The 21,149-nt window shown below is 36.7% G+C and overlaps 1 protein-coding gene across 1 annotated transcript in view; it reads left to right on the plus strand.

Annotated features, from left to right (window-relative positions):
- The window catches only part of TBK1 (TANK binding kinase 1), a 45,030-nt gene extending 24,146 nt beyond the window's left edge, over window positions 1-20,884 (plus strand). The window contains 17 exon segments of the mRNA XM_030322288.1: window positions 1,784-1,894; window positions 6,843-7,026; window positions 9,285-9,480; window positions 10,235-10,293; window positions 11,148-11,239; window positions 15,433-15,534; window positions 16,319-16,397; window positions 16,992-17,113; window positions 17,214-17,251; window positions 17,254-17,289; window positions 18,127-18,166; window positions 18,676-18,777; window positions 18,884-18,980; window positions 19,491-19,498; window positions 19,868-19,966; window positions 20,178-20,249; window positions 20,806-20,884. Of these exon segments, the coding sequence (XP_030178148.1) occupies window positions 1,784-1,894; window positions 6,843-7,026; window positions 9,285-9,480; window positions 10,235-10,293; window positions 11,148-11,239; window positions 15,433-15,534; window positions 16,319-16,397; window positions 16,992-17,113; window positions 17,214-17,251; window positions 17,254-17,289; window positions 18,127-18,166; window positions 18,676-18,777; window positions 18,884-18,980; window positions 19,491-19,498; window positions 19,868-19,966; window positions 20,178-20,249; window positions 20,806-20,884 (1,516 nt within the window).
- Window positions 20,885-21,149: the final 265 nt, after the last annotated feature.

The following is a 21,149-nucleotide window of genomic DNA, read 5'->3' on the forward strand; positions in this document are numbered from 1 at the left end:
AAAAATACACTCTTTAATCTCATCAAAGGAAATTGAGGGAGAAGCATATTTTTCTGTTTGTTGATTTCAGGAGGTAAAACCAGCTGATATAATGACTTTTGCTAAAACCTGGATATCTACCTGTTTTAAGCAAGGACAGAGCACCTCTTCATGGGAAGAAGACATCCATTACTATAGTGATGATTTTGGTGTAACATCATTTTGAGCCTGCTTTGCAGCATCGTCCATTTTGTAAAATCTCTTCATTAATGAAGGCTGAGAGTAAATTCATGTTTTTCTCATTGAACATAAGTTGTGCCTGACAGTTTACCATGTTTTTATTGTCGTACATACATTTTAAAGCATTTGAGGCATTTCTTGCTGTCCTAAAAATGGATTAAATAAAAGCATTGATGCTCCCTAATAAAGGAAACATGTGACCCATCAGCAACTAGAAATACCTGATAACTTTGTCATCATGTGCACAGATACACCATTAGAAGAGTTTTCTTTCTTTATATGCACGGAAACTCTGGTTTTGGGGAACACCGATAATGAACGTTGAGAGGTGCTTGAAGTAGTAATAACACCTGTTTTACTATCAAAGGATGCATCTGCCTCACATTATAGCTGTGTTGCCCCCTCAGTGTCTCATTTACATGTTGTCAATGTACTTTTATATGGATCTTATCAACATTAGTAAAGCTTTTCTAAGAATGTTAAGCACTCCTTTAAGGATTCTGTTTTCATTCTATTCATTTCTTTTTTCTTGCATGAAACTCACATATCTCTACTTACTCCTCCAGAGTCAGACCTTTCTCATGTGAATGTACCTTATTTTTCACATTAATTTCCTTCTTCTGTGAAAACTCTGTTAAGGCAGACACCCCAGCTGCCTCTTTAGGAAAGAGGCAAGTGATCCAAATCAGTGGTACTACTGGTTTGTTGTACTTTTTAGAGAAAAAATGATTTTTCTCAGAGCACATTTATGTAGACGTTAAACAAACAAAAAATTATGCCCAAAATAATATCTATAAATTCATCGAAGACAGCTATATTAGGTTTCACATTTTCACCTGGATGAAAGTATTCCAGAAGGCATGAACTTTTATTTCTCCCTCACTCTCAGGTTTTGTTTAGGAAAGTGCTGAAACCTAAGAGGCTGCTTTTATTGACTTGCTGCATCTTTTATAGTATTCTTTTGCTTCCCCATCCATCTCTTTCTTCCGGTCATCTTTATTTTTATCACCTACCTCAAGGATCAAATTCAATTTGGCTTTTAATTTTGGTACACCTATTCCTGTATGTGTATATATTTTTTCAATATGCAAAGAATCTTTCTGATACTATGCTGTGTATAGTTTTGTCTTCTTTAAAAAAAAATCAGGCTGTTGTTCATTCTGCAGTAATTTCACAGTCCAATTGACTGCCTGTGGATAATTTGGGTAAAAGGGATTTTAATGGCCTAGAGATATTCTGTAACATAACTTTTTTTGTGTTTGCTCGATTTTTTCAGATGGAAAAAGTTAATATTTTTGTTGTGAACATCAAGCTGCTGTTATATGGCACTCTGAGATCCCAATGAAAATTAATTATGGCATATATAAAATAATCGTACAACCACTATTCTACTTCAGTCAGTCAGATTCAAAGTATTTTGTTTTATGGATCCTGTGAACATCAATCACAAAGTTTCGTCTAGTAGATAATTGTAGGTGCAACTGAGGAAATATTTTTGCAAAGCCCATTGATAGGCTCTGCAATGAGGAACTGCTTAATTTATTCTCCATCTATTCCTCCCAAGGTATAAAATAATTACTGGAAAGCCTTCTGGTGCAATATCTGGAGTACAGAAAGCAGAAAATGGACCCATCGACTGGAGTGGAGACATGCCTATTTCTTGCAGTCTTTCTCGGTCAGTGTGGTGTATGCAGCTCTTCTTTTTTTGCACTTTGGTGTTTGGGATCTTCGATGAGTAAAGTCACAGATACTTAAGTGTAGTTTGGTTTGGGGTTTTTTTGTTTGTATGTTGTTGTTGTTGTTTTTAAGATTTTACTATGTTTTAGATGTGCTTTGATAGGTGATTTTAGTCTTCGTGGCAATGTAAAGATGGATTCTGATCTATATGCATAATTTTGCCAGAGGTCTGTTAGGGCAGAAGGCATACATTTTCAGGATTGCTAATCATTAGTCTTAGAATTCTGTCCAGTGTAGGAATCCAGCTTAGTGAACTTTGTATCTTTTATATTGATCGTCCATATTGATGGACCACAAATGGTGATACAAATAGGAATAACTAGAGTTCTAAAAAGCAAACCCTCAAGAAGTTTATTTAGTTTTGTTTAATTTTTTTATTTTGGAGAGAGAGAGTGAGTGGCAGAGAGGGGCAGAGGCAGAGAGAGAGAGAGAGAGAGAGAGAGAGAGAATCTTAAGCAGGCTCTGTGCTCAATACAGAGCCTGATGTGAGGCTCGATCTCATGACCCTGAGATCATAACAGAGCTGGAAGCAAGAGTGGACACTTAACCTACTGAGCCACCCAGGTGCCCCAAACACTCGAGAAATTTAGTATTATCTTCATTTTTAAAAAGTACTCATATTATTGAAAAGGTAAGAATTAATAGTTTTCTACTACATTTTTCAGCATTCCAAATGTTCAGATGGGTCTTTTTTAACTTAGTAGCCAGAACTCAGAAACATTATTATTGTCAGACATGAATTCTGTTATCACAAAGAAAAATTTAAGGAGAAAGAAATGAAAAGTAGAGAGTAAATTATTTTAGATTTTACTCTGGAAATAAAGCCAAAACACTCATCAATATTCAGAATTTCTGATTCCTGGGGCTCCTGGGTGGCTCAGTCAATTAAGCGTCCATCTCTTGATTTTGGCTCAGGTCATGATCTCATAGTTCATAAGATCAAGCCTTGCATCAAGCTCCACACTGACAGTGTGGGGCCTACTTGGGATTCTGTCTCTCCCTCCCTCTCTGCCCTTCTGCTGCTCATGCATGCATGCACACTCTTTCTCTCAGAAAGAAAGAGAGTGAGGGGCGCCTGGGTGGCTTGGTCGGTTAAGCGTCCGACTTCGGCTCAGGTCATGATCTCACGGTCCGTGAGTTCAAGCCCCGCGTCGGGCTCTGTGCTGACAGTTCAGAACCTGGAGCCTGTTTCGGATTCTGTGTTTCCCTCTCTCTCTGCCCTTCCCCTGTTCATGCTCTGTCTCTCTCTGTCTCAAAGATAAATAAACGTTAAAAAAAATTTAAAAAAAAAAAAAAAAAGAAAGAGTGAGAAAGAAGAAAGAATAGAATTTCTGATTATTGAATTAACTTCCATTTTTCCTGAGTATGGCAGTTATATAATCCACAAGTAATACAGGTTATGATTTACTGGCTTAACTACCTATTATAATTTGTGGGTGCTTTTTGTATGATTTTCTACATTTAAAAAAATGAAAGAATTTAAATATTTAATATTTTAAATATTGAATATTATTTAAATCATCTATATCATAAGCTAATAAAATATCACCTATAATTTTATATTTCAATGTCTGCGAAACTCATTTAAACTAAGAGTTCTAATTCTAAAATCATTTTTGAAAACTATTCTGACAGTTTCATTTTTGTGTGTTGTTTAAAGAAGTCTCCAAAACAAAATTGGGTCATGCAGCCAGCATTATGAAGAGACATTCATTTCATTTGGGAACAGAAATTTCATATTGTCATAGTGATTTGTGTTAACTTTTGATTTAGAAAATACTCATTTTTGGAATCTCAGGCAAAACATAAAATGTAAAGGGGTCAGGAAGTGAACACTGGCTTTTTAATAATTGCTGAAACTTAGAATCAGTAATTTGACAATCTGAACTGTAGATTACATATTTCAGGAGGGTAGCAGGTCTTAACCTGCCTAATTAGTCTTGAGCATACCGAGTTATAAATTCTTTGATATAAATTGCTTAGGTAACAGAAAGCATATTATATAATCTTACAGGGTTTTTTTTAAAGTAAGGACTTCAAGTACTACAAATCAGCATTGAAAACAACTATCAAAAATAAAGCAACTATAAAAAAGATAACCATCGCTTCTTATATGTATTAGCCAAGACTGATAACAAGGGAGAAAAACCTAAGTCAGCTGGTTTAAGTAAAGAAGGATATAGATTGGCCTTGTAATTAAAAGTATACATATGTATGTGACTCAAAGCCCAGCTGAATCCTTGGACTCAGACTGTGTCGTCAAGACTTGGTCTCTTCAAATTATTCAGGTCTGCTTCTGTCTGATTTGTTTTTACTTTAGGTCAGCCACAAGGTGGCTGCTACCATTCCCAGACTCACACTCTCAAAGCTTTGAAAGCCCAATGGGAAGACAGACTTTCTTGCCTGATAGTTTGAGCGAAGACTTCTAGGTTGATTCTCACTTCACTAACCTGCATGCTATCACCTGCTCACCTCCAACTAATCATAATAACCATACCTGGCTGTCATGCCCATCTCTGCACAGGGAGATAGTAGAGGAGAGGTATGGATTCTCTTACAAAAGGAGGGAGAATAGATACCTGTTAGTCAAAACTTAAAATATCCACTACTAGGGCACCTGAGCAACTCAGTCGGTTGAACATTCGACTCTTGATTTCAGCTCAGGTCATGGCTCTAGGCCATGTGTGTTAGTCTCCATGCTGAACATGAAGCCTGCTTAAGATTCTCTCTCCCTCCACTCCTCTCCCTGCCATCTGCCCCCTTCTCCCGCTTGTATGTGCACTCTCTTTCTCTCTGTCCAAAATAAAAAAAAAATAAGATCTCCACTACCTACTTTAAAAACTCTTAACAAAGATTTTTTCCAGTGTCTGCTATATAGTCAAGAATGTATTTTTTTTTACTTTTTTTTTAATGTTTATTTTTAATTTTTGAGAGAGAGAGAGCATAAGTAGGGGAGAGGCTGAGAGAGAAAGGGAGACAGAATCTGAAGCAGGCTCCAGGCTGTCAGCGCAGAGCCCTATGCGGGGCTCGAACCCATGCATGAGATCATGACCTGAGCTGAAGTTGGATGTTTAACCGACTGAGCCACCCAGGCGCCCCAAGAATATATTTTTAAAACTATTTGAAATTATCCGTAATTGAGAGTCTATTTGAATATATTGTGTAATTCATTGAAAGCATGAGAAAGAAAAAAGGTCCTTCCATTTTTTTTTTTCTTTCTTTCTTTCTTTTTTTTTTTTTTAATCTAAGCCTACAAGGGGCGCCTGGGAGGCTCAGTTGGTTAAGCATCTGACTTCAGCTCAGGTCATGATCTCAGTATGTGAGTTCAAGCCCCGCGTCGGGCTCTGTGCTGACAGCTCAGAGCCTGGAGCCTGCTTCAGATTCTGTGTCTCCCTCTCTCTCTGCCCCTCCCCTGCTCTGCTGTGTCTCTCTCTGTCTCAAAAATAAATAAAAACATTTTTAAAACTTTAAAAAAAAAAACCTAAGCCTACTAGTCAAAGATTATCTCTAGTTGAATTGGCACTAGTTGATTGTCAGATGATTACATTAATTTTACTTACTGAAGAAGTATACTTCAAAAAAAATAGCAGTATACTACAAAAGGCATATAAATTCAGCATTAAAAATTATATATTTGAGGGACACCCTGGGTGGCTCAGTTGGTTAAGCTTCCAATTCTTGATTTTGGTTCAGTTCGTGATCCCATGGTTTCGGAAATCGAGCCCCAAATCAGGCTCTGCACTAACAGCAAGGAGCTTGCTTGGGATTTTCTCCTTGTTTCTCTGTGTGCCCCACCCCCCTGCCCCTGCTTGCTCTCTCTGTCTCTGTCTCTCAAAAATAAGTAGACTTAAAAAAATTATATATTGGAGAGGCATATTAAAAGGACATTAGAGGTGCCTGGGTGGCTCAGTTAGTTAAGTGTCTGAATTTCGTAGTTCTTGAGTTTGAGCCTCACATCAGGCTCTCTGCTGTGGAAACAGTTCCCGCTTTGGATCCTCTGTCCACTTCTCCCTCTGCCCCTTCCCAGCTCAGGCCGTGCACTTTCTCTCAAAAATAAATAAATAAATAGATTGATAGATTGATTAGATAAGTAGATGGACAAATAGACATTAAAGGGATGCCTGACCTGGGGCGCCTAGGTGGCTCAATCAGGTAAGCATCTAACTCTTGATTTGGCTCAGGTCATGCTCACGGTTCGTTGCATTCAAGCCCTGCTAAATGCACAGAGCACAGAGCTTGCTTAAGATTCTCTCTCCCCTCCCCTCTCTCTCTGCTCCTCCCCATTCTCTCTCTCTTTCTCTCAAAATAAATAAATAAACTTTTTTTAAAAAAGGTGGAGGGGGGGGCCCTGGATGGCTCAGTCAGTTAAGCATCTGACTCTTGATTTCAGCTTAGGTCATGATCGCATATATAGATTGTGTTTGGAAAAATGAGAAAACTTGGGAAGGGACGAATCAAAGAGAATAATCAATAAAAGATAAGTTAACATAAAAATACCATAACCCCAGGGGCACCTGGGTGGCTCAGTTGGTTAAACGTCAGACTCTTGGTTTAGGCTCCGGTTATGATCTCACAGTTTGTGAATTTGAGCCCCACATCAGGCTCTGTGCTGGTGGCACAGAGCCTGCTTGGAATATTCATTCTCTCTCTCTCTCTCTCTAAATAAACAAACAAACAAACAAACTTTTTAAAAAATACCTTAACTCCTGATCCATTGACAAGTAATTTTAAACCAAGGTTACCTGACATTCTGAAAAGTTGGCAGATTTTTTAAATCTTAAATTAAGTAATAGCAATTCCTTTGATTTGTTGGTAAATATTATGATTTTGTATCTGGACAGAATGTAACATTCACTCTTCAAGTAACTTTTTCAATACTATTTTAGGGGTCTTCAAGTTCTACTTACCCCTGTTCTTGCAAACATCCTTGAGGCAGATCAGGAAAAGTGTTGGGGTTTTGACCAGTTTTTTGCAGAAACTAGTGATATACTTCATCGGATGATAATTCATGTTTTTTCACTGCAACAAATGACAGCCCATAAGATTTATATTCATAGCTACAATACGTAAGTACCTCTTTATATTTTCATCCTGTATCATAATGTTTTGTTTTGTTTTGTAATTATCTTCCTAAATTAGAAGAGGAAAAGGAAAAGATGTCTCAGCTTCTCTAAAGGTACCTACCCACTTCTCACTTAGGAAATTATGTTTGAGCCTGGTTAGTACTTGGATGGGAAATTATGTTTGAGTGTTTACTAAACTCTTTTTTGCTTATTTTTGGAGTAAAAAGATCAATTTTCTACTTTTATAAAATATACAGGTAAATTAGCTTGTTCTTAAACTGCAACTTTTACAAGACTATTTTTGTTTCTATGCCTTCTCTCTTACATAATCACATAACCACAAATAACATCCACAAATCCATAAATGGGCTGGGTTTTATTAAGAGTATTATGGTCAGGGTCACCTGGCTGAGTCAGTAGACCATGCAACCCTGAGTTCAAGCCCCATGTTGGGCATAGAGCCAACTTACAAAAAAAAAAAGAAAAAAGAAAAAAGAAAAAAAAAATTACGAGTAGTATCCTATCATTTAAAAAACATTAAAGCGTAAGTCTTAAATATAGCTAGTGTAGTTATTATTTGCATATGTGGCATAAACCCCTTATTAGGTGCTGGAGAAGTAATCATTTGTTTTACCTAAACAAAAACACATTGTACCTATATTATAAAAAAAATCTACCTATGTGATAGAACTGCATTTAACTAAATACACTCACACATGTAAAGCTAAGGAAATCTGAATATCATAGGTGGATTATATCAGTATCCATATCCTGGATAGGATACATATACTATTCATATAGTATAATAATATATGCAGGATGTTACCATTGGGGGACACTGGGTGAAGGGTATATGGTATCACTTTGTATTATTTCTTACAACTGCATGTCAGTCTACAGTGACCTCAAATGTTTTTTAAAATGAAGAGGGCACGGGGCGCCTGGGTGGCTCGGTCGGTTAAGCGTCCGACTTCGGCTCAGGTCATGATCTCACGGTCCGTGAGTTCGAGCCCCGCGTCGGGCTCTGTGCTGACAGCTCAGAGCCTGGAGCCTGTTTCAGATTCTGTGTCTCCCTCTCTCTCTGCCCCTCCCCTGATCATGCTCTGCCTCTCTCTGTCTCAAAAATAAATAAACGTTAAAAAAAAAAAATTAAAATGAAGGGGGCAGCTCTTTCTGCCCTCGGGTCCTGTCCCTGTGCTATAATAAAAACACCTTTTGTACTGAAAAAAATAAAATAAAAATAAAATGAAGGGGAAAAAACATTACACCCATTCTGTGTGCCTTAATGTCTGTTTTGACAAGAGTCAAATAGCAGTTCTGATATCTTATAAAACCTTTACTGGCAATTAATGTATTCAGGAATAAAATTAATTAGATAAAGTAATATTTTAGGTACTAATATGTAATATGTATAATATACTGTTAATATAAACATAAAAGAATACAATATAATGAATAAAATATTAATATAAAATTAGATTAAATGTGTATTATTCATCTTTATTTTGTTATGTAATAGCGTGAATAAATCTGTGTCAGAGTTAGGTGTTGGCAACTATTTCATTTTAAGAACATATGTGAACATTAAAAAGCCCACCCAAGCCTAAGCCAGATCACAGCCTTTCCACTGAAATGTCTCTTTGATTGCATAGATCTGTTTAGGGAGAATCTACTTTTTCCCCTAAAACATCATTTTGAAAATACCTGGTTATATTAATTCATTCAACAAATATTTATAGTCACGTCACAGATACCACTGTGAGTTCTTTGTCATTTAATCCTCACAACAGCTCTGTGAGGTGGGTACTATCGCTTGTGTTTTATAGATGAGGAAACAGCATAGAGGTGTTAAGTAACTTAAGGTATTTCCGCAAGTCAGTATAACTGGAATTTGAACCCATGTATTCTGATCCAGAGTCCTTGCTCTAAAGTGCTGTGTTATGTTGGCTCCCCATTATTCAACATGAAGAATCCTGTATCTTATACATATTCAGTATAGGTGTTCAGACATAAAAGTATTCTAGAATGGATTACTGCATAGACAGGTCTGTGCAATTTTCAGTTTAATAGACATTATAGTATCCACATCAACAAAACAGTGTTTCTATAGACCTGCCGTGATCTGAAGTATCTCTTAGAAAGAAATCGTGATCTGAAGTATCTCTTAGAAAAAAATGTTGTACCTCCTTCCCCCCCCCCCCACACACACAGATTTATTTCTTACTCCATCCAGTAATGTTGTCCCTTTGCATTTTTCTCACACAGTGCTACTGTATTCATGAACTGGTATATAAACAAACCAAAATTATTTCTTCAAATCAAGAACTTATATATGAAGGACGACGTTTAGTTATAGAACCTGGAAGACTGGCACAGCATTTTCCTAAAACTACTGAGGAAAATCCCATCTTTGTAGTGAGTCGGGAACCTCTGAGTACCATAGGATTGATATATGAGAAAAGTAAGTTGGAATTTTTCTAGTGTTGTTCATAGCCGTTAAAAAAAAAAATGGCCTGTAAAAATGATTGGCATCTTCATAAAGTTGATTGATGAAGACAGTAATGTAGAATTTTCATAAACTTAAAAATTTTGTAAATAAGTTGAATGAGACTAGTAATAAAATTGAAAAGCCTTGTAGGAACATAATTTGACCTTAAATATTTTGTGTCATAAAATGGTAGTTTGTCATGTATGCTTTACTGTAGCTCTCTGCTTTAGTATTTTACTAACATTCAAAATAACCTTTTGTATCACAAGTTTGAGCCAATATTTTTTGTGTCCACTGTGAATAGGACACTTTGTCAGGCTTTGGAATCTATGAAAAATTAGATCTACATTTTGGAATCTTAAATTATTAATTGTACTGGTGAAAAAAAAAATTACCCAGATTTTTACTTTTCTGTTGGATCTTTGGGATTTGATTTAGATTTAAAGAGAAGCATTGAGCTTGTGTTGTATTGGAATATATCTAAGAAAAGAACTAAACTCCTTAGAAATATTTCTGGTAATTTCTTAGTTGTTAAGGAATGAGCATTTTTGCTTCAAGTGATTTTTTTTTTAACCAGGAAAAGAACATAAAAGAGTTTTGTTACTAATGTTTAATTTGGGGGTAATGTAGATGTTAATGTTTAATTTAGAGATTGCTGTATAAAAGCTATAGTAATTTATTCAAGATACTTTATTTCTGATTTTAATTTTTTTACTTCATATTTCAGTTTCCCTTCCTAAAGTACATCCACGTTACGATTTAGATGGGGATGCTAGCATGGCTAAGGTTAGTGTTTAATTAAGTTACTATGTAAACATCTGAATTAAAATTATCTTATCAACAATGGAAGCAATAAAATGTATTATCTTTACATACGCCTATATGATTTTAGGAACTTATTCATTTAAGTTGTTATCCATTGCAGGGGCGCCTGGGTGGCTCAGTCGGTTAAGTGTCCGACTTAGGCTCAGGTCATGATCTCGTAGTTTGTGAGTTTGAGCCCTGCATCGGGCTCTGTGCTGACAGCTCGGAGCCTGGAGCCTGCTTCAGATTCTGTGTCTCCCATTCTCTCTGCTCCTCCCTGGCTCATGCTCATCCCTGTCTGTCTCTCAAAAATATAATGTTCAAAAAAAAAAATTGTTACCCAATGCAGATTATTTTGTTCTTTTTTGTTAATTTTTTTTTTAACATTTAATTTTGAGAGACAGAATGAGACAGAGCATGAGTGGGGGAGGAGCAAAGAGAGAGAGGCGGGGACCCAGAATCCAAAGCAGGCTCCAGGCTCTGAGCTGTTAGCACAGAGCTCAATGCAGGGCTCAAACCCACAGACCATGAGAGACCATGTCCCAAGCCGAAGTCAGACGCTTAACTGACTGAGCCACCTGGGCACCCCTCTTTCTTCCTTATATCTTTTGTTAAATTCCTAAGAAAATTTTCTCTATTGAGACAGAACGTGTTTAACATTATCATGTTAAGGCTGAAATATTTATTGTATCTGTCCTTAGCTTTTAGAAATTGGTAGTTTGTGTTTTTAAATTAACCTGATAAAAATATATAAGCTTGAAAATGTTTATGTAAAAGTTTTTCTTATCCTGTACCACAATTTGCACCAAATACTGACATTTGTGTTTCTTCATTAGGCAATAACAGGAGTTGTATGTTATGCTTGTAAAATTGCCAGTACCTTGCTGCTTTATCAGGAATTAATGCGAAAGGGGATACGATGGTTGATGTAAGTAATAGACTGAAATTTGAAAATGAGTGGTAACCACTCCATCATTGATACTTTACCTCTTCAGACTAAGAAGCATCAAGTGCTTGGGGTTTTTTACTGTTTGGTTTGGTTTGGTTTTTAAAGATTTTATCTTTCCTTTTTAATTTTATTTTTTTGAGAGAAAGAGAGAGACAGAATGGGAGCAGGAGAGGGGGCAGAGGGAGAGAGAGAAAGGGAGAGAGAGAATCCCAACCTGGCTCCATGCTCTGTGCAGAGCCCAGCACAGGGCTCCATCCTGTGAGACCATGTGAGACCATGACCTGAGGTGCAGTCAAGAGTCACATGCTCGACTGACTGAGCCACCCAGGCTCATTCCTAAAGATTTTATTTTTAAGTCATCTCTACACCCAGTGTAGGGCTCGAACTCACTACCGCAAGATCCAAAGTCACATGCTCCACCTACTGAGCCAGCCAGGCACCCCTTCTGTAATATTACAATACATTTGTTTCACACTTGGTGTACAAAACATTTAGCAACTATTTTTTTATTTGATTCCTGCAGCAGCTTGTGAGATACATAGGACAAATAGTATCTGAATTTTAAAACTTATGCCACACTGTACGTACAGGTGATGGTAAATGAATTCTTTTTCCAAGGACTTGACTCAGCTGTCATTTCACTCTCTTGGTGGGTGGCCTTTGGCATTGTTGTAATCCAAGATAGTCTGGACTTGTTCTAGAATTCTAGCCCCAGGCAAGTCTCATATGCTTTCTGTCTATATAGATTTGCCTATTCGAGACACTTCATATAAATGAAATTATACAGTGGAGTACAAACTCACCTTGACAAGCAATAAGAGCTGTTTTTTGTTTTGTTTTTTTTTTTAAGTAAATCATGTTAATATAGTTACTCTGGCTCAGAATATTGATTAATTAAGTATTATCTTTCCTGAAAGTGACCTAAGAAATATTTTGTGGATGAATATGATTTGCCCCCCCCCTTTTTTTTTTTTTTTACTTTTCATGATTTGTAGATGTTCTTTCCATCTGATAGAAATGGAGAATAAATGGTCTCTCTTGAACATCATGCCTCTAGTTTCTGTACACCATCATTTAAGGCTTTTGAATTTTATACACACACAGCAATGGCCTCGTGTTCCCTGGGATCATAATGCCCTTTGGCCTAGTGCTTGTGACAGTTTATATGTACCTCCCTCACGCCTATCCTTCCCATCTTACGAAAGCATGTCATCATTCTCATCCTGCTGGTGCTTTAAGAAGCAAAAAGAATGACACTTTTTTTTGTTAAATTCATAAATTTATGGGTTTTTTTTTTTTAGGTGTTCACATATCCAGCTTATAAGCCTATGCTTTTCTCTTTCCATTAAGAAGGCTTTCTGTTTTTACTAAATAATTTCTGGAAAAATCTGAGTGTTGACTCCATTTACTTTTGTGGTATTGTAACTAACAGCTCTCATGTTCTCTTGTTCTTGTTATGTACCACAGTCACTGCTCCGTGAAGCTTTTATTCCTTTTACCTATTAACTTTTAGTTTAATAAGTCATGAGAAAATAGTTTTTTGTTTTGCTTTGGTTTTTGGTTTGGGGTTTTTTTGAAAATGGGTTTTGTTTTTTTTTTTTAATTTTTTTATTTAAAAAATTTTTTTAATGTTTATTTTTTGAGAGAGAGAGAGAGAGTGAGTGTGAGCAGGGGCGGGGCAGAGAGAGAGAGGGAGACACAGAATCCGAAGCAGGTTCCAGGCTCTGAACTGTCAGCACAGAGCCCGATGTGGGGCTCAAACCCACAAGCTGTGAGATCATGCATGACCTGAGCTGAAGCCGGATGCTTAACCGACTGAGCCACCCAGGCACCCCGAAAATGGTTTTTAATGTAGACCACTGCTGGCAAGCTTTTTCAGTTGGTAATTTTTTTTCCTTTTTTTTTTTTTCACCAATAAAGGACTTTATTTGAAATCTGTATCTATTCCATGTTTCAAACACGACAGTTTTGTATTAGAAATACAGCTCTCTGCTGCTAACTATGGGGGATATTTGCCCTGCTAATTAACCAAAATTAAAAGGATCCAAAGAGACAGAGAGTGACCAAAGAAAGCTTCTGATGGTCTATGAACTTGAGCTCCTGTCTCTCATCCTCCTTTGTTGTTAATTTTTTTTAATCAAATATATTTTTTTAGGAATAGAATTTAGTGATTAATCACTTAATAACATCTAGTGCTCATCCCAGAGTCCTCCTTAATGCCCAGTTCCCCCTCAGCACTTCTTCCACCCAACACCCCACCACCAACCTTCAACTTGTGCTCTGTATTTAGGAGTCTCTTATGGTTTATCTTCCTCTCTGTTTTTACGTTATTTTTGCTTCCCTTCCCTTATGTTCACCTGTTTTGTATCTTAAAGTCCTCATATGAGTGAAATCATAAGATACTTATCTTTCTCTGACTTATTTTGCTTAGCATAATACACTCTAGTTCCATCCACATTGCTGCAAATGACAAGATTTCATTCTTTTGATTGCCGAGTAGTACTCCGTTGTATATATATATACCATATCTCTTTTATCCATTCATCTATTGATGGACATTTGGGCTCTTTCTGTACTGTAGTGCAATTGCTGGGTAAGAGGGTAGTTCTATTTTTAATTATTTGAGGAACCTCCATACTGTTTTCCAGAGTGGCTGCACCAGTTTGTGTTCCCACCAACAATGCAAAAGAGATCATCTTTCTATGCATCCTCACCAATATTCGTGTTGCCTGAGTCGTTAATTTTAGCCATTCTGACAGGCGTGAGGTGGTATCTCATTGTGGTTTTGATTTGTAGTTCCCTGATGATGAGTGATGTTGAGCATTTTTTTCATGTGTCGGTTGGCCATCTGGATGTCTTCTTTGGAGAAGTGTCTATTCATGTCTTTTGCCCATTTATTCACTGGATTATTTGTTTTTGGGTGTTGAGTTTGATAAGTTCTTTATACATTTTGGATACTAACCTTTTATCTGATATGTCCTTTGAAAATATCTTCTATTCCATCAGTTGCCTTTTAGTTTTGCTGATTGTTTCCTTCGCTGTGCAGAAGATTTTATTTTGATGAGGTCCCAATAGTTCATTTTCACTTTTGTTTCCCTTGCCTCTGGGTGACATGTCAAGTAAGAAGTTGCTGTGGTTGAGGTCAAAGAGGTTGTTGCCTGTTTTGTCCTCTAGGATTTTGATGGTTTCCTGCCTTACATTGAGGTCTTTCATACATTTTGAGTTTATTTTTGTGTATGGTGTAAGAAAGTGATCCAGGTTCATTCTTCTGCATGTCGCTGCCCAGTTTTCCCAGCACCATTTGCTGAAGAGACTTTTTTCCACTGGATATTCTTTCCTGCTTTGTCAAAGATTAGCTGGCCATACGTTTGTGGGTCTATTTCTGGGTTCTCTATTCTGTTGCATTGATCTATGTGTCTGCTTTTGTGCCAGTACCATACTGTCTTGATGATTACAGCTTGAAGTCCAGAATTGTGATGCCTCCAGCTTTGATTTTCTTTTTCAGGATTGCTTTGGCTGTATGGGGTCTTTTCTGGTTCCATACAAATTTTAGGATTGTTTGTTCCAGGTCTGTGAAGAATGCTTGCTGGTATTTTGATAGGGATTGCCAGTTAGTAAATATTTTAGACTTTGTGGGCCATACAAGGTCTCTTATTTATTTATTTATTTTTTACAGCCTTTAAAAATATAAGTATCATTCTTAGCAAAAGCAAACATCAGGCCTTAGTTTGTTGACCCTTAATGTAGACCAAAAGCCCTCCAGTTTTATTATTAATTATGTCATCCTCCTCCTTCAGAGATCATAATTTATGAGGAATAAAAATTAATTCTGGTGGTATAAAGCATAACACATATGGCTTATTTGTATGATTGTAGTTTAGTTTACACTGTTTAATATAATTTTAATGCCTTAGATTTCTAAACTGTTAATCCAATAAGTAGTAACTAATGGCCCGTGCCCTAGATATGTATAAGGGTCACAGAGATGCTTTCAGTAATAAAAAGTGAATTGGCGAGACTCAGGCCAAGGGGGACAAAAATGAATTGGCTTTCATAATATAAGACTGTTAATAAACTTGTCTGAAGAGTAGTAACAGCAGTGTAATTAGTGATGGACAAGAGGAAACAAATCATGCCTTAGGTAAACTAATGAGGGTATTATTATTTTTTAGAGAATTAGTTAAAGATGATTATAATGAAACTGTTCACAAAAAGACAGAAGTTGTGATCACACTGGATTTCTGCATCAGAAACATTGAAAAAACTGTGAAAGTGTAAGTAGATTACTTCCTTACTAATAGTGGTGAAAATGTTAAACATTCACTTATGTCGTTATCCTCGGCGTAGTAGAACATGCTGTGCAAGTGTTTGAGTCGAGACACCACTTTCGATTGAGTTACTTCCTCACAAAGCCAAAATTATTTAGTTGTCTCAGTACGAAGTGAACATTTGGCGGCATTTCTCCTTCCCCTTACAAAGGAAGAGGTAATCTGACAGAAACGTCTCAGTTTTTAATTTTGCAAAGCAGACACTCTGAATAGGAAAATATAGAACCTAGAGTCAACAAAGGAAGCGGGAAGAGGTATTCTAGAACTGTATTTTAGTAGTTGTAGAATTTGGGGATTATACTTTTAGTTTACTCTTACTTATTAATCTTATCCCTGAGACTGTTTTGAAACAATATTTTAGACTTATCTCTTTCTAGGCTGTATTATTTGTACTGCAGAAGAAATACAATAATTGAATTCAGTATGACCTCCAATCTGTAATCTAGTAGTTTGACCATTATCATGGCGTAAGACTGTTGGAAATTAAGTTGTCTTTTATATTTTGTATAAAAATTTATAAGTAGGAGTATATAAAATTCCTTCTTTACAGAGACATCAAGTTTTCTTGGAATCTGTTGCTTGTAGGCTTTGCATTCAATATTTTATTCTTAAATAGTTACGATAATAAAAACTCAGGTATAATTTATAAAACATCTTTTAAAATCTTTATATTCAAAAATCTGTATATTCATTATGCTCATTGAATTTTTCCATGCTTGTTTTCATACAGATACGAAAAGTTGATGAAGATCAACCTAGAAGCAGCAGAGTTAGGTGAAATTTCAGACATACACACCAAATTGTTGAGAGTGAGTATTTACACAATTATGACAGTCATTGGCTCATAACCTATTCCTTTGCTGGTCAGATTAGATCTCAGCTTTCCTAGAAAGATGATATACCTAAAGGATTTCCAGAGAAGGGGTAGCCTTTTCCCATCTTTGGGAACTATTTACAATATTTAAATTCCCTTACTGACATGAAGTTCTTCATGATGTTTCCAAGTGCCTGCTTTGCTTTAAGTCCTTTTCTCTCTAAAGTCTCTCTCAAGTCTCCCTTTAAAATCCATAATGCTCAGGGCGCCTGGGTGGCTTAAGTCGTTAAGCGTCTAGCTCTTGATTTCAGCTCAGCTCATGATCTTGTTCATGAGTTCACCCTGACAGTGTGGAGCCTGCTTGGGATTCTCTCTCCCTCTCTCTCTCTCTTCCCTTCCCCAGCTCACTTGATTGCTTGCTCTCTCTGTCTCAAATAAATAAACATTATTCTTAAAAAGGGGGGGCAGGGCACCTGGGTGGCTCAGTCAGTTGAGCAGCCTGCCTTGGCTCGGGTCATGATCTCATGGCATTCTGATTATTGTTTCTGTATTTTGCTGATCTGCATCTGAACCCGCTGGTTTTATTTAGCTTTCCAGTTCTCAGGGAACGATAGAAACCAGTCTTCAGGATATCGAAAGCAGATTATCTCCAGGTGGATTGTTGGCAGACATGTGGGCCCATCAAGAAGGCACTCATCCAAAAGATAGACAGTAGGTTATATAACTTTATTGGTAGTTTCTGCTCTTATTCTTAAATGTCCTTTTTCACATTGACTTACATAATTTACTTGGATTTTTTTTTCTTATATAGTGTAGAAAAGCTACAAGTCCTGCTAAATTGCATCACAGAGATTACTATCAGTTCAAAAAAGACAAAGCAGAACGTAGTGAGTAAAATTGCCATTTGTTAATCTAATGAATCAATTCTACTAGTTGTATCAATTGAATTCATTTGGCATATTTCTGAGGGTGGGTTCCTTAAGTTATTTATTTCAGAGACTTGATTCTGTTGGAAAGAGGTTGAATATCCTAAAAATTATTCCTAAAAACAATCTTTTGAAAATTTTAAATCAGCGTCCTGAACTCCAAAATCTCTAGAGGCCAGTCATAGAAAAGAAAATGATTGGCCACTGGAGACAGGAGGACAGGAGAGAAGTACCCCCGTCTAAAGAGGAGAGCCACTACTCAGATTCACCAATTCATTGCCCAATCTTCCTGTTCTCAAGGGAAGCTGGAAGTAACAGATTTTATTAAAAACCCTGGGGACACCTGGCTGGCTCAGTTGTGGAGTGTGTGACTCTCGATCTTGGGGTCATGGTTTAAGCCCCACGTCGGGTATAGAGATCACATAAATAAATCTTTTTTTTTTTAAAGGAAAAAAATGTCCCTGATTTAAATGTTGGCAGTTCATTTTTTTTTTTTTTTTTTTTGATGTTGACACTGTATAGATCAAATGAAGCCTTGGGCTACATATCTAAGCATGAGTCATGAGTTTGTGACATCTACTCTAAACTGCCTTTTTGGGGTGCCTGGCTGGCTTAGTCAGTGGAATATACAACTCTTGATTTGCAGTTGTGAGTCCCACATTGGGTGTAGAGATTTCTTAAAGATAAAATCTTAAAAGAAAACCCTCTTGCCCTTTTGAAGTCATAATTTCAAAAGATAAAAACTTTTGCATGACTCTGTGATTCTACATTTACAGAAGCAATATTTCTTATTTGTAGGACTAGCTTATAATGAAGAACAGATCCACAAATTTGATAAGTAAGTGTCCATATATGTTTAACAATTGTTTTCAGGGTTATGTTATTAATATAATTCCTCTTAAAATGAAATTAATTACAATGAAAAATACATTTTCATCTTAGCTTTACAGAATTGTTACTGTGTATGTACATATTTGAGGTCCATGTGTCTGGTCCCTGATTGAGAGGTTGAAGAGAAGGGAGGAATAAGGAGGTGGTCTTCTGCTTCACATGCTCTGATTGCAGAAGGACAAAAGGAAGAACATAGACAAGGCCAGGCTTAACCACTTTCTTACCTTGACTTCATTGAATAAGTATTTGTGACCATTCTCCTTTATGAACCTTCTCTTTTGCTTCCTGCTGCTTTAATGTCGATTTTAGAAACCTTTGGCTTTCTACCATAAATATTCTAAAGCCATAACAGTCATTATTAAGAAAACATAAGTTTTATATGTTTGAAAAGTTTTTAATATTTGAAGCAGAAATCGTGACATTGGTTTAAAACCTTCGATTATTTCTAAATTATAGGCAAAAACTGTATTACCATGCAACAAAAGCTATGACCCATTTTACAGACGAATGTGTTAAAAAATATGAGGCATTTTTGGATAAGTCAGAAGAATGGATGAGGTAAGTAAGCTTTGTGGTTGACTGCACAATGTACAATTCAGTGAATGTTGTATTTTTTAAGTAACATTGATATTAGACTGCTTATTGATTCTTTTTGGTTTTTCAGAAAGATGCTTCATCTTAGGAAACAGTTATTATCACTAACTAATCAGTGTTTTGATATTGAAGAAGAAGTGTCGAAGTATCAAGATTATACAAATGAGGTATGACTATGAAAAGTATCTAGAAAACTTTCTTTTCCTACTAGGAAAAAAAATGTATTTCTTCTCAGTTTGAAATGATTGAAAAGGGAGAAATAGGACATAAATTGCCTTATATTCAGTTCTGTTTACCCATTTGTAATAGGTGTTTGAGCCAAGTTTTCAGAACTTAGATGTCTTACGATTAAAAGCATATGATAAAATATTTAAAATTTTTTTTTTTACATTTATTTATTTTTGAGAGACAGAGAGAGACAGAGCACTAGTCGGGGAGGGATAGAGAGAGAGGGAGATACAGAATCCGAAGCTGTCAGCACAGAGCCCAACGCGGGGCTCAAACGCACAAACCGTGAGATCATGACCTGAGCCGAAGTCAGACACTTAACTGACTGAGCCACCCAGGCACCCCTAAAAGCATATGATAAAATATTTTTAAAAAAATTTTAAAGCATATGTTAGAACATTCTTTTATCTATAAGAAAAGTTTTCTTTAGGGGCTCCTGGGTGGCTCAGCTGGTTAAGTATCAGACTTGGGCTCAGGTCATGGTCTCACAGTTGGTGAGTTCGAGCCCCATATCTGGCTCTGTGCTGACAGCTCACAGCCTGGAGCCTGCTTCGGATTCTGTGTCTCCCTCTCTCTCTGCCCCTCCCCCACTCGCACTCTGTCTCCCTCTCTCTCCAAAATAATAAAACATTAAAAAAATTTTTTTTCAAAAGAAAAGAGAAGATTTTCTTAGAGTATTCATTTAGTACTGTATCATTCATGGTTTTGAAATTAAAATTTAAAAACTATAAAGGGCTTAATAAACCTGGAACATTTGATGTAAGATCTGTAGTTTGTACTTCGTTCAGTGATTGATGTGAATTTTTTTCGATGTTTTAGTTACAAGAACTTTGCCTCAAAAAATGTTTGCAGCCTCCAGTGGAATCAAACATACCATGACCCCTATTTATCCATGTTCTAATACATTAGTGGAAATGACTCTTGGGTAAGAAATTTATTATTTGGTAACTATTATGTTTCTGTTCATTTTTATTTCAGTTTGTGATCTGCTCTTTTATTTGAATTTTGGTGTTTGTGGGTGACTATACTTGCTAATGTATTTAATGGCTTACTTCAGTCAGAGAACTAAAACATGGTGTAATTCTAAAACATTTGCATACTTTTTGAGCCGAGACATTCTTATTTTGTTTGTATAGTATGAAGAAATTAAAGGAAGAGATGGAAGGAGTGGTTAAAGAACTTGCTGAAAATAATCATATTTTAGAAAGGTGAGTAATGGAAATGCCATTCTGCTCTGTGATTTTCTCTTTTTTTTTTTTTTTATGTTTTTATGTTTGTTTATTTTTGAGAGAGAGAGAGAGAGAGGGAACATGAGCAGGGGAGGGGCAGAGAGAGAGAGGGAACACAGAATCAGAAGCAGGCTCCAGGCTCTAGCTGTCAGCACACAGCCAGGCGCAGGGCTCAAACTCATAAACCATAAGTTTATGACCTGAGCCGAAGTCGGACACTCACCCCTGAGCCACCCAGGTGCTCCTGTGCCCTGTGGTTTTCTGTGCACTAGAGCACATATAGATCTAAACTTGTACCTGTCTGTCTGTAGTAGTAGTTAAGTAGTGGGAAAGGATAGATATCAAGTCAAGAACCCTTATGTTTTGCGATTTCCGTGGTGCCCTGTAATGTGCTTGAGGTTGGTTGGATAAAGACAAGTCAACTGTGATTGATTCCATTTTATTAGAAGCACTGGTTAATAGAATTATTGCTTATTGAGTCAGTTTGTGAAATGAAAATCTTTTGCACATTATTTTTCATACATTTTCTCATTAGAATCATAAGTTTAAATTTTGGAATCAGAATGGCTTATAAGAGGCACCTGCCTGGCTGGCTTAGAGCATGTGACTCTTGATCTCAGAGTTGTAATTTTGAGCCTGACACCAGGTGAAGAGATTACTTAAAACAACATCTTTCAAAAGGAAGAAAGAGTGGCTCATAAGATGCTGGTGCTCTGGTGTTCTGTAACTTACAAGCCCTCTGCAAACCTCTGTGCGGGTGAGCGCCCTCTGTAAATGCAGTTCCTTGAGAGCTGGGTATCAGCTTTTCCTACATATCCTCATAGATCAGGGAGGGGCACCTGGCTGGCTCAGGCAGAAGAGCATGTGACTCTTGATCTT

This window comes from Lynx canadensis, chromosome B4 (genome assembly GCF_007474595.2).
Source record: "Lynx canadensis isolate LIC74 chromosome B4, mLynCan4.pri.v2, whole genome shotgun sequence".
NCBI lineage: Eukaryota > Metazoa > Chordata > Mammalia > Carnivora > Felidae > Lynx > Lynx canadensis.